The sequence below is a fragment of the Lepisosteus platostomus genome, chromosome 18 (genome assembly GCF_059453375.1).
Source record: "Lepisosteus platostomus isolate fLepPlt1 chromosome 18, fLepPlt1.hap1, whole genome shotgun sequence".
Classification (NCBI taxonomy): domain Eukaryota; kingdom Metazoa; phylum Chordata; class Actinopteri; order Semionotiformes; family Lepisosteidae; genus Lepisosteus; species Lepisosteus platostomus.
In genome coordinates this window covers 3,620,928-3,633,990 of record NC_142628.1, presented here as the reverse complement: position 1 = coordinate 3,633,990, position 13,063 = coordinate 3,620,928, and the positions used below count along the sequence as shown (strand labels likewise).

General features: G+C 36.9%; 1 protein-coding gene across 4 annotated transcripts; it reads left to right on the top strand.

Moving 5' to 3' along the window:
* Positions 1-1,953: 1,953 nt before the first annotated feature.
* On the top strand, positions 1,954-12,524 carry LOC148645453 (ras-related and estrogen-regulated growth inhibitor-like). Of its 4 annotated transcripts, none has more exons than XM_088612069.1 (5): positions 1,954-2,329; positions 2,554-2,670; positions 4,024-4,080; positions 5,977-6,050; positions 11,334-12,524. In XM_088612069.1, exons 2-5 carry the CDS (start codon positions 2,580-2,582, stop codon positions 11,814-11,816), a joined length of 705 nt encoding a protein of 234 aa, XP_088468195.1. In that variant the 5' UTR covers positions 1,954-2,329; positions 2,554-2,579; the 3' UTR covers positions 11,817-12,524. The 4 variants fall into 4 exon arrangements, with proteins under 4 accessions (XP_088468195.1, XP_088468197.1, XP_088468194.1 ...); XM_088612071.1 differs by having other exon boundaries at positions 1,957-2,329; positions 4,024-4,096; XM_088612068.1 differs by lacking the exon at positions 2,554-2,670 and having other exon boundaries at positions 1,967-2,502.
* The last annotated feature ends 539 nt before the right edge of the window (positions 12,525-13,063 follow it).

The window sequence follows — 13,063 nt, the reverse complement described above, 5'->3', positions numbered from 1 at the left end:
TAGGTGAGATCTGAGGATGTAAAGCCACCCTGCATCTCAATCCTTTGTACAGTGTGTTTATTGGAGAACGAAGCAAGAAATAGCAGGAGATTTTGTAACTGAGGCGAGCCTCATTGCCTTGTGGCATGACAACATCTCCATTCATTGCCATTTCGGGCTAAACCACGCTCTCACCTGCCAGTACAGCCTCTGTCCTGGCTCCAGGGGTGGGTCACGCTGTCCCTGATCAGGGCAGAGTTCTCTCCATCATGGGAATCTCGTTTGGACCGTTTTTGTCTGCCCCTCGCCTTAGACCTGTTTGCCAATGGTAACCTTACCAGTAGCACAAATCTCCTGTAATTAATAATTAATTTTAAAAAAATTCAGTTCACCACTGAAAAGGTGTTGAAGGTATTTGACCTCTTTCAAACAACTGTTAAAATAAATGTTAAATGATATTAATGTTAAAAAAATAAACACTGTATCATAAAATTAAGATTAACCTTCACCATCCCTCATTCTTCTCCCACTAGGGCACCTTTTAATCCTGTCTTCATTAGTGTGATAATATTCAACATTATTCATACTTCCCTCTTCTAAGCCTAAGTTATTCGCCTTTTTATTGACTTCGCAATTCCACCCTGTGGAGGTTTGTGTTGCTTTGAGACCCGTTTGGTGCTCACTCAATTACATGGGTGTTGCCAGACACACATCTGCTTTTCAAAGCAATTGAATAAAAAAAAACAACAAAGTACGTAAATTGTCCATTTGACGGCAATAGTAACGTTTTTGCTATTTAAACTTAAAACTTGAGATAGCCTTCCATGGTTCTCATGAGTAATCGTATAAAAAACTAAACAATCTTATAGTGCTATAAAAAATAGTCTTATAGTGGTAACTACCTATTCATCTGTTTTCTAATCTTTTCATCCTGTTCAGGGCCGTGGGTACAAGACGGGATGCACCCTGGACAGGAAACTGCTAACTAGTACAGTGTAAAACAAAAAATGTTGTTGGACCTGAAAAATAATCTTGTAGTGCTACTGTACTCAGTACAGTGTACAGTCATAGTGCTGCTAGAGTTGCACTCTAAATTTTTTTTCAGCAGTTTATTTAGCTATTCACATAAAGGCACTGTCAGTTAAATAGCCAAACAAACTGTTGTTCAACAGGCTGATGGTTCTGTACGCCAAGAAACAAAAAGCCTTGAAGTGCATGTTATTGTTGTATGAAAAAAAAAGATAAAAAATGTAAAGGTTAACATCATCATAGTACAAAATGTACAGTACACGTACAAAGCTTTACTTTAAAACTGGCACAGTGAAAACAAAACTTTGAAAATGTTTTACTTGGCTTCAAGTAGAGATGCAATTCATTTTTGGACAGTGCAGTTGCATTTCTACTGACACTGAAGAGCCCGGATCATTAAAACCAGCAATAAGAGGATTTGTTACACTTGGTATTCATGTGTGTAAGAACCAGCTATAGTTCTTCATCCTTTTTTTTTCATTGTCAACATTATGTCACGAACTATATGACAGTTCCGGAAAATAATACCAAACACATGTAATGAAAAGTCCGCCTGTTGGCTGAACTTTTTATACTGCTGCTGCTGTGACGCAAGCTGACTACTGAAGTGAGACAATGACTTACACAAAACACGAACTAAGAAACCTATAGTGATTCTTAATTTTGAAAATGATCACTAATAATTCTCCATATTAAGCACAACAGAGGGAAAAAAATGCACATGTCGTCAGCAGTGCTCTTGTTAAAGCACAACAATCTAACGCAGTACTGTATTTCTGTCGTGGTACTCCAAGAGTAATAATATCACAAAATTTATTGACGCGTTATCATATATATCAGTCCTTCTAAACTGTATTAACCCTCGTGCGCCTAGACAAGTAATCAATAGCAGTGACCTTAATGACCTTGAAGATCATTAACCAATTGTACACGTGTTAAATCAGCAAATGTGGTACTGGGACACCACAATCAAAGTAATTTTTGGTAGTCAGAGTAACTCAGTGATACACCAGTGATTCCTAAAAACATTGATTCAATTTGATACCATTTTTTTTGTTGTTGCAAGATTTGCACTGCCATAGCCTTGGGTTTATCCAATTATTTTTCGAAAGTCAGCATAATTCGCGAGCGGTAAGGAGGAGGAGCAGAGAAGACGCTCGCTCTTGCTTCGCCGAGTTGCGCCAGAACAGTAGCCGTAAGCCTGCGATTTACCTCCCATTCAACTCTCAAGCGACTTTACTCATGGAAAAATACAGGGACGTTGGTCTAAATCCACTGTTTATCAGAACATGAGACAAGAGGGGAGATAACAATCAGAGCTGTGAGTTTATGCACCCTTCTCATTTTGATATGCTTTCGCCGGAGACCTTTTTAAGGATTTCGGGATGACTTCAAACTTCACTTTGCCGAGACCCCTGCGGAGATCGGGAAGCCTTCCGTCCTCGAGAACTGTCAGGATAGTGGTTTTAGGACAAGGCGCAGTTGGGAAAACGGGTAAACTGCTTTTCATTTACTTTATCGTTTATGCTAACTTCTGTTTTCAAGGCAGGTGACAGACGAGAGACGTCGGAATGAACATTAAAGCCTTTCGGAATACAACAGCTGGGACTCAGTTTTTAATCTATAATTTTCCCAACACTTTAGAGAGTTCCCTGGGTGTAGGTATGTTTTTCAGGAATTAATAGTAGTATTAGTTCCTTTTTGATTATATGTAATGAAGTTACATTTATTTACACACGGTATTATGTGCTGTTTGTTAAGCTTTAGTACATTTGCCAAGCGACATTTTGCAACTATGGAACAAGTTCATTTTTATTTAACTTTTAACTCAAGTACTGAATCTTTCCTTTGTCAAATGTTTACCAGGGGTGTGTATCTAGAATTACAGAAACCGAAAGAAACCATCCCGACCCCTGAAAATGTAAATAAGTATAAGGCACAGTAAGGCTCACCCTGCTCATCTGTTTGTGAATGGATTATTAAAACTGACAAGCACAGTAGATACGTCTTTATCAGACAAGGTTCATATTTGATTCTACAAAACTCCTTAAATTTCATATGCCCACATTCAGGAGACTGGAGAGGTGACTGTTTCTTTCAAATTTAAGCCTTGTTGTCCATGTACTCCGTTTATAAACTTGAAGTAGTGGGAGAAGCTGAGGTCTTCACAGTTTTGCTTCGCTTTCAGAATGTGTGAATCTAACCTCCCTGAAGTCTTCTGTTTGTAAGGAGAAATGTGTAATTTTCTGATATTATTCTCGCCATTCAGTTTAGGTATTATCCTATTTTATTTGTACCTCTGGGCTTTTTGAAGTGCAAGATGCTTTTCTTGTATTCCAACATGGCATCAACATTTGCTGATGCACTCCAGTTTTAAAGATGCCTCTTGTTCAATTCCTTAGCTTGGTATTACGTCCCTTGAGTATGTGGAAACCCTACACGTTTGCACTGCACCACACATAGCCAGTTCCATGTTTTTACACTTCAAACTTTGCAATGCCAACTGTGAGCCTGAGGTGTTTGTATTTCTGTTAAGTGTGTGGAGCATCAGGCCAGATAAGTGATAAGTAATTTCTGGACATGAATAACTGTAATTTACAGTTGAATCTACAAAACCAGAAACCTTTCAATACGATTATGTATGAAGTTCTATGGGTAGTCCCAAGTCCTAAAACTAGCCTTTTTAAAATGTATAATTTATTTTCATTTCATACATTGTGTTTCCTGTGTATAGTTAGATTCTGTGGAAAGCTGTGTCATTGAACTTTTACAGTATTGTTGCCATTGTGACTGAAACAGTTTGTTAATAGTGCCTTTTCTGGAGCATATGTCCCACATCTTACAGCCTCATTTTATTTGCTTTTAATCAAATTGACTGTACATCCCTTGCTAGAAAATTATTACTGTGAGACTGTTGTCTTTTTGGTTTTCCTGTTCTTATCCTTGCATGCACGTATTTTAATATTTTTTACAATGTTATAATAAATATACTGTAATCTTTCTGATGTTTTGTAGCCATGACTGTGCGGTTCATCACAAAACGATTTATTGGGGAATATGATCCAACGCTTGGTAGGTACTTCAAGAGGTGAAGAAGAAAATTACTGGTATTTTGATGTGAAATTGATTTAAATTACACGTGTTACCTCAATAATTTAGGACAGTGGCGTTCAACTCTGTTTCTGGGGTTCTCTGTGTAGTTGTTTTTGTTCACGCTGGGGTTTTAAGTACAGTACAGACTAATTGATCTCAAATTTTGATTTGAGGCATATTTTGAGTATTTTAATACACCCAGCTATTAGAAGGTGAATAGTGTTTGTACAGTAATTGGTATCAACTCTATACACATTCAGACGTTGCCTAAAATGTAAGCAATTAAACCTCTTCAGAAGGAAAAAAACTATCAAATAAATGTTTGACAACTTGTCATTCCTCCCTGTGTCTTTTCATCATGATTTCATCTCAGATTAATATCTGTTTAGAAGGAAACAAGGTAGTAAACTGGCAATAAGCAATATGAGGAAAGGCTGTATAAAACGTTGCACTCTGAACTTGGAACTTGTTGAAATAATACAGCTTAGGTCAGGTGTTTTTAAACCAAGGCTTAAGTGCAGAAACAGGTAAACAAAGTCAAAGCATACAAGTGGGTCAATGAAATGCATCAGTTAATAACACTGATTACTAGTTTAGTTGAGACGAGTAGTCGCTAATATAGGGGTTTCCAAGGACTAGGGTCAGGGTTCAGTGGTTTAGGGAACACATTAGTCTTACAAATCTAATGAATGTGAATTTTGCATACCTTTTTTGAAGTTTCTCATGTCTTGATGATGAGATTTTGATTAGAACATGAGTGTCCATCAAGTCCCCTCTCAGGTACTGCTGTGGTATCTTTGAAGGGGAGCTGCAATGCTACTTTTATATTTTGTGGCTAGAAACAGTGGGCATTGATGAGTGCATTTCAAACCACAATGAAAGTAGATTTTACGCAGGCTTGTGAATTCATCTGTTTTAATCTAGTACAAATGTTGCTCTGGACTTCGAGGTGACTTTGCTGACATATACAACTTACTTGTTAACTTTGCATGCAGATCACGTTGGAGCATTTTTGTGGTGAAATGTCTGCTACACAATCTGCACTTATTTGCTTGTACATCCCATTACTCTAGTCATTATGGTGACTAGTGAGCAGGAAGGGCCACTTCACAAGGCAATTCACACAAACTTAGCACACTATCTCATTCTTAAGGTAAAGTATCTCAACAGATGAAGAATCAGAGTGTAGTGTGTACAGAATTAAATAACAAACATGCTCGCTGTACAGACTCTGTGTTTAGCAATTAAATAAGCGTTGGTGTTAAATTTACATTAATATGTTAATTAATTTTGCATTACATTATTTAAGATGAAGAAGTACTGTAAAGGATAGAATGAAAAAGACAATGTTTTGTCAGTTGCATTTTTTTCATGTAGATTGGCATACTCTTTACTATGCCTTTTTAGAAGTATCACAGGGACAAAGAATAGGATATAAAAATGAGTATTTTTAGATATGTTTTAATCTAAAAACATTCCTTTAGAAAAAGGGCATGCACATTAATTACTTTAAATTCATATAGATTATCTGTAAACTATATACAAGCTCATAAAAGTAAAACAATTGTATCTCAGCAAAATATTATTAAATTTCACAATATTTGTTTTGAACTCCAGGAGGTAAAAAACAAAAACACTGAATGCATTAACAAGCCATGTTACAGCAACAACCCAGTCATAAAAATGCTAAGAGAAATGATTTGGGTAATCACATTGGAAAGCTTTATAAGCAGTATAAACTCTATGAGCTTTGGCCTTCATAATTTTGGTAATATTATACTAACTTTACAAATATTTTAGTAATTTTATGTTTACTATTTTTACTTGAGCTTTTTCCTGTTTTATCAGATTATTTTATTGATTATTCCCACACAGAAACCATTTATAGACATGAAGCCTCCATTAATGGCGATGTTGTGCACTTTGAAATCTTGGACACAGCGGGCCAGGTGAGTACATACTGGGTGGACTGCTTTTTAAGGTGTCCTCTGTCCTCTTTATAAATATCACAATGTATCAGTAATATAGATATTTTGTTTAACACAAATAAGAAAAATATATTGTTTAATTAGCTCAAATTGATGAAAATTTTCATTTTAAATTTTCTGAGGAAACGTTACTATCACAATAGATTTTCTGTGGTTTCATTTTTAATAGATTTAATAGTTTAATCTCAGTTTGTTGACTCCTTTCTTCTAGAAGTTTTGTGATTGGTTTTAAGTAAACAGTACATAAATGCAGAACGTAAGCAGAAACCACACTTTTGCCACGATGCCACAATAATTAGGACAAAATGTTTTTGATTCATAATATTCAACTTTTTATTGTGTTTCTCACTAATTTTGTTTAAGTATTCATTAAGCATTTTTTATTTCTATAGTTTTATTTAAAAATACTTCTGGTTCGTCTGGTTTCACTTCCTATGCAAGCAATTATAAAATCAGTAATATATTTAATAATATTACAACTACAAATAAATATAATATATTAAATGTAATATTTATTTTTAGATTACTGGAAAATGAATCTTCAGATTTAATAAACCCATCACTAAGTAATGTTTGTAGTTTTCAATTGAGCTAAATACACTGCCTGTGAAGCAGGAGGCCCGGGTTTGATTCCTGGCCAATGCATAGGTTATACTTTAATTGTCTCTTGAGGGTAATATTAACTATTTCTGTAACAGTAAAATATCCTAAACAATATGTATTCTATAATAACATTTTATTAAATTTGTATATCACACTATGTAAAACATTGACATTATTCATAAATGCAGTAATAATGGAATACTTAATAAATTGAATCTCAAAGTGAATCAGAAATGTAACTGGTTTGAATAATTGAATACAATTCACCAGAATTTAATTTAATTTAATTTAACACAATATCTGATTTGTAGTCATTTATAATAAATAAAATGTATAGTTTGTGAGGATAAAAAATGTTTATGTTGTTACAGTGAACAGCAGGGATCCCAGGCACTTTTGCATAGACAAACCTCCTTAGAGAGGGGTTGGCAAACGTGTGAATTCTGCTATAGGGAGAGAAAAAGGGGTAAAGAAAACCAGGTTAACCAGTCACCTGACCACCAGACCGAAAATCTCCAGGATGCTCTGAGAACATTAAGGGAATTTAAACCACTTTAAACAGAAATCACAGTTGAGGTATCTACATGTATATTTGCTTTAAATGCTGATTTTTTAATATTTTTTATATTTTATTATATATACCTTATAAATATTATTAGGAACTGTGTGTGGTGTTATAGACTGAAATACATACATTAGATTATACGAACAAATTCAAAATGGATTAAGGGTTAAATTCAATTTTATAATAAGAAAAAAATAATCTCCACAAATGTAATCTCCATTGAATCTCCATTCAAGACTGCTGTCCAGGCTTTTAGTAGGTTTCTTTATCGTCGACTAGAAGACAACTGACTGTATCTATGATACAAACATGCTGTAGAAGTTCGTGCAGGGATCTGTGTCAGCATGCGTGGGCTGTGCAGGAACAGGTAAAGGTTTATTACCTGCTGAAAGGACATGGAATAAAACAGAACAGAGACACAATGTTTCAGCCCCACAGAAGAAGGCTTCACAGCCGAAATGTTGTCTCTTTTCTTTTCCTTTTAGTATAGAAATAAACCCTTACCTGTTCCAAAAATGATGTAGGGTGAGACCAGACCATTTGTAGGAGATTTTGAAAATGAGCCATCCGCAAGGTGATAAAATGGGGCAATGTCCCTCAGCACCCATAAGCACCCAGTGCTGAGTGGAGCCTGAGATACAGTACATATAGTAGGAAACTGGGAGGTCAGTGGGTTTCCTTTAGATCCTAAAATATGTTCACACCTTTATCAACACAAATGTCACTGAGTGTGAACACTTTTCGGGCACCCAGGAAAATATGTGAAAAGCTGGGAAGCTGTAATGAAAAATGATTCCAGATCAACGAGACTTTGAAAAATATAAGTATAAAAAGGAGAAAGCAGCTGACTTGTGCCAAATATCCTACCCTCAAGGGATGAAGTCAAAGATCCTGAAGCTTAATTGGTTTACTTAATGCTTGCAGAGTTTTTGCCAAGAGAATAATGTCCTAGGATCAAACCACCTCCTAAAGACCCTAACTGAAAGCCCAATAATAATGCATGTATGTAAAGTTAATAACAACCAAACCACTGTATAACCTTATGGTGTTGCAAAGTTTTTTTATGAACATATAGCATATTCTCTCCTAAGAATATTCCAAATGTAGAAAATTTGAATGCCTAAATAAGTAAAGGATTTTCAAAGGTGCTAAAATGTGATTTTGTTCAATTTATATTAATAAAATTCACAAAAAAAATAAAAACGTGGTATGACAATGGGGACTGAGACAGAAATATAATTTATAAAAAACAAAATAATGTTACTAGAACAAAGTGAATGATAATGTTTAGATGTGTTAATATATTAACAATATTAACATATCGACTGTGTCAATGGTTCTAGTGAACGATAAAACAGTAGAGGCACTTTTTTCTGCACTGAAAACATCACCATACATGGAGCTATTCCCAATTCCTGTGTCCTCACCTCACCTCATCACCTGGTTACACCAGGAAACATTAGGTAAAAATATCTATAATGGCAAAATGGTGCCATACTGTATGTTAGAAGAAGCAAACTGGCCTTTCAGAAAGCCTGACTGATTATAATGTGTCGAGTGGCCCGAGTGTGACCATGTTCACTTAGAAATTTTGCAAAAAGTTCAGTGTTGCAGTTAAAGTGGCCTTAAGCTTGTGCATTTTAATGGGTCATTACCTTTTTATAGTGTTAATGCCGCGGCCCGCTGCAGTGCGCCGTCAGACTAACAGACGGAGACTGAGATTTCAATGCGGGGCTTGGGCAGATGCAGGCAGACTGCGTGCGAAGCCGGGGGGCTGGGGGGGAGCCTGCTGTGGTGCGGCTCACTGGACTGGAACGCCCCGAGTTCAGCACTGCCCGAGAGGGAGAGGGAGCTGAAAGGAAAGCAAGAGGAAGAGAATCAGGACCTCGCGGAGACAGGCTCCTGGACAGGCTCCTGTAGCGCAGCGTCAGAGCAGTGAATTCGTGAGAGTATGGTGATCAATTGGATGATTGCGTCCCTGACGTACAGACTGGTGGCCTGATCTGGTCCTCACCGGCTGGTTTCGAATGCTAGGGTGACAATGACCGACAAAACCTCAAACTTGTTTTGTTGTCTAGGAAGACGCATTGTAGAAAAGACATTTATAGAATTAAGACTAATGTGTCAATCTGATCCTGCACTGCTGGCCAGCAGTTTCTCAGGTCAGGGGATCTCTGTTTTTTTTCAAAGATTTATCCTTCCGATCTGCAAGGTCATCAGGGGCTTCTTAAAGCCCCATCTGTTCAGTAGGCAATTGGGATAATTGTAGTGGTTTCAAGAATTCTTTGATCTTATTCAGGTCAGTGTAGATTTCAGAGGTAGATGTGAATTGAAGTCCTTAAAATCTTTATTGACCTGTGTGGGATTGGAGAGAACGGCGTTATTACTGTATTTAGTGACTCCAGTTGTAGCTAGACACTCATTTTGTTTTCATCTCGGTGCGAGCAATATGCTCGGGTGCTCAGCATGCTCCTAATAAAATGGCCCTGTCTCACAGTACATACTGAGAATTCAGCTCTGATACTGGTGGGGTTTGTAAATGAAATGTTCACACAGCTAAATGTTTAACTTCACTCTCTTATATGTCGCATTTGGGTTTTTTTTTCAGCTTCTGAGTTGCAGTTTCTAATTTAGTGGTAAAATAAATATAATAGTTGGATAAATGAGATACTGTTGTCTCATTTCTGTAACACAGACAATATGATTATTGTTTGGTTCTTAGAAACACACAAGACATCAGAACTCTTTCAGCTGAAAAATTATATATTCTTCATTCACTATACATTATGTTTTAAGGAAAAAACTGCTGCAAAATGTTACTTTTATTGCTGTTGTTATTAACTGTTAACTGTTGTTAACTATACAGCACTTAATGAGCGGGACTGAATCTCACTTCTGATTCCTCATCTGGAAATCCTATTAACAAACAACATTGACAACAAAAAAGTAAAATGTCAGTCCGAAATCGCTACGCCTTGCTCTACTTGGTATGGCACGCAAATCAGGTGGAGAAGTAACAATGTGCATAACTAGGTTGAGAGACTCTGAAAAGGGCTCAGAGTGCTGACCAGAATACTCTCACACCTCCTCTCTGGAATGTCTGTCATTTGGTTGCCAGCAATGCAGTTGTAAGTTCTTGCAGCATACAAAGTTGTATCCTCTTAGATACATACAGTAATTGTTAACACAATAGTAGATGAAAGTTGTAATTTTCAGGGTATACCCTTTAAATGCCTATTCATATCACTTTCATGTCAGTCAAATGGTAATGGAACATACTCTAATCAAGGCACTTTAGCCATTATCTAGAATTTAGGAGAAAGCTTAAGTGGAAGCTGAGATTGATACAGGATTAGTTTTTTATCACAAAAGTGTCACAGAAAAGAAATACCTATTAAAATGATTTTAATATTGTATGCATATATTTATTATCTGTAGATATTTTTATTTGAATATCTGTCATCATCTATTATGATTCTTTTCTGATTTCACTAGAAACATGGATTAATTCTGTCCAATCAGCCTTAGGTAAAGCTAAACTCAAGATCAAGGTATCTGTAATAGTTAAATAAACATACTTTCCAGCTGAAAAAATCTATTGTAGAATGGTGTGAAAGTAACTTCCACTCAAAATCTCACTCTGTGTTCATTGATAAGACTAGATCAATACAGGCATTGCCTCTAGTATTCGTTTGCAGAACCTGAGTAAGAGTGCAGTGTCTAGCCATGTCTGCTAGTTAAATTCTAGCTGCTGACATCCCTGATGGATTAGCAGTTTGTGTGAAGAAATTTCCCATGATAATGACATATTTGTTATATATGTCCTATTCCATTATAAGAGACTAAATTATGAGTGATATGGTGGCGTGTAAAATACTCCTATGCCTTTTTTATGCTTTTTGTACATCTAACCCATATAGATTCTGAATACATTTAATCTTTTAGTTCATTTTCATTCCTAAATCCTCTGAAGTATATGCCAATAAAATGGTTTGTTGCTTTGTCTTCCTTTGCTGTTTCTCATTTGTAAGTTACTTTGAATTAAATGCACAAATTCCTGTTCCCTGTCCTTACAGGAAGAAGACACTTTACTGCTTGAAGAAAAGATTAAGTGGGGTGATGGCTTTCTTATCGTCTACTCTGTGACGGATAGGTGCAGCTTTGATGAAGTGATGAGGCTCTGTTTCCTGGTCAACCATATTAATTCAGGCTCTCGGAAAGCGGTTAGCGAGCCTCTGCCGATACTCATTGTTGCCAACAAGAAGGACCTGGAGTTTGACAGGATGGTGACCACGGAGGATGGAGAGAAGCTCTCCGGGGGACTGAAACTTCCTTTCTTTGAAATATCAGCCAGGGACAGCTGTGAAGAGACAGCGGCTGTCTTCCACACTCTTTATGGGGAAATTATGAAGCAGCTCAGCTCCTCTCCCACTTCCTTCAGGCGGCGGGCCGTGTCCAAACTGATGGACAAGATTCCCAGAATTCATTCCAATTCCACACTGGGATCCACTGGCAGGAGCTTCAGTTTGAGCTCTTTTAGAGACCTCCTACCAGACTGACAGCTTTATTGTCCAGGGTTCTGAATTCTCCAGATGCTCTCTGTTGGTTCTGACCCTCACAAGCTGGAGTACAGATTCGTGTGGCCCAGTTTTCCCATGGGAGGAAACTGAAGTCCGGCTGCCCATGAAGTTCACTTTTCCCACAGTTTACCCAAAGCAAAGCAAAGTGAAATATTTGTTTTTATAGTAAGCAAAATAGGACATTCCATAATGCAAAACATTCATAAACAATGATTAGAGTCCATAATGAGAACTTTCAAGATGTTATTGTTCTACTATGTTTTTTTTTCACAATTTGTAGCTTAGAGCCCAACTCAGAGAAATAGAATTACTCAAACACAACACATATGTTGCTTCTGATTTATAATCGTCAATAGCATTTCCACCATATGTTTTGTAGTTAGATTCCACATTACTCTTGGTATATAAAAACAACATTAATCCATGTCTTCTAGTCACTTGTTATTTGCATGAGTTAAAAAGAGAAGTTCTTTTAGCCCAGTCAATGTACCTGTACATATGTTTACAAATGGTAACTGCCTTGAGTTTTAGAAAAAAAAATACTATCGCGCTGCAGTCTTTTGGGTACATATTTTAAAATATAATGGCAGTAAAAGAATCAAAGTCAAATTGTCAAAGGCCATGCCAAAGTTACCAGTTTAAATCTGAAATCTATGTAAATAATAAAGACAAAAACTTATCACACTACGTTGGTTACCTGTGTGAGAAATGTTCTCCAGGTCATATTCTTACATGTTTTTTAATGACACCCACAAGTTGAGTAGTTTTACTAAACATGTATAAAACGCTACTGTAGTGATGAAGAGAGTAGAAGCTCAGCTCATTTGAGAAGTGCGGAGCAGAAGGTGTGCTATTTGGTTAGTCTTTAGCACTGCCTCGAAGCTAAAACTCTACCATAGGCGATACTGCCTCTATACTGGACATCTCTTAAACATTCAAAGGGCTTCAGGCCACCGGTCATGGGGCTCATGCCCGTGTGATTTCCAGGGGTTTGTCAAGAGGATGTAATCTCATACTGAAGGGTCGTAGAAAATTGCAGCCAACGCCAGTGAACTCAGTGAACCAGAGGGAGATGGTTCTGTTGTATCTTGTGTGTCTGCAGACACAAGATGGTGGAGGTTCAGACACTTTATCGAGCTGCCCCTTGGCACCCCAACACTGGGACTGCCATGCAGATTAGCTGGTGAACTAAGGGGTTCCCAACATTTTATGCTTTTTCTATTTTA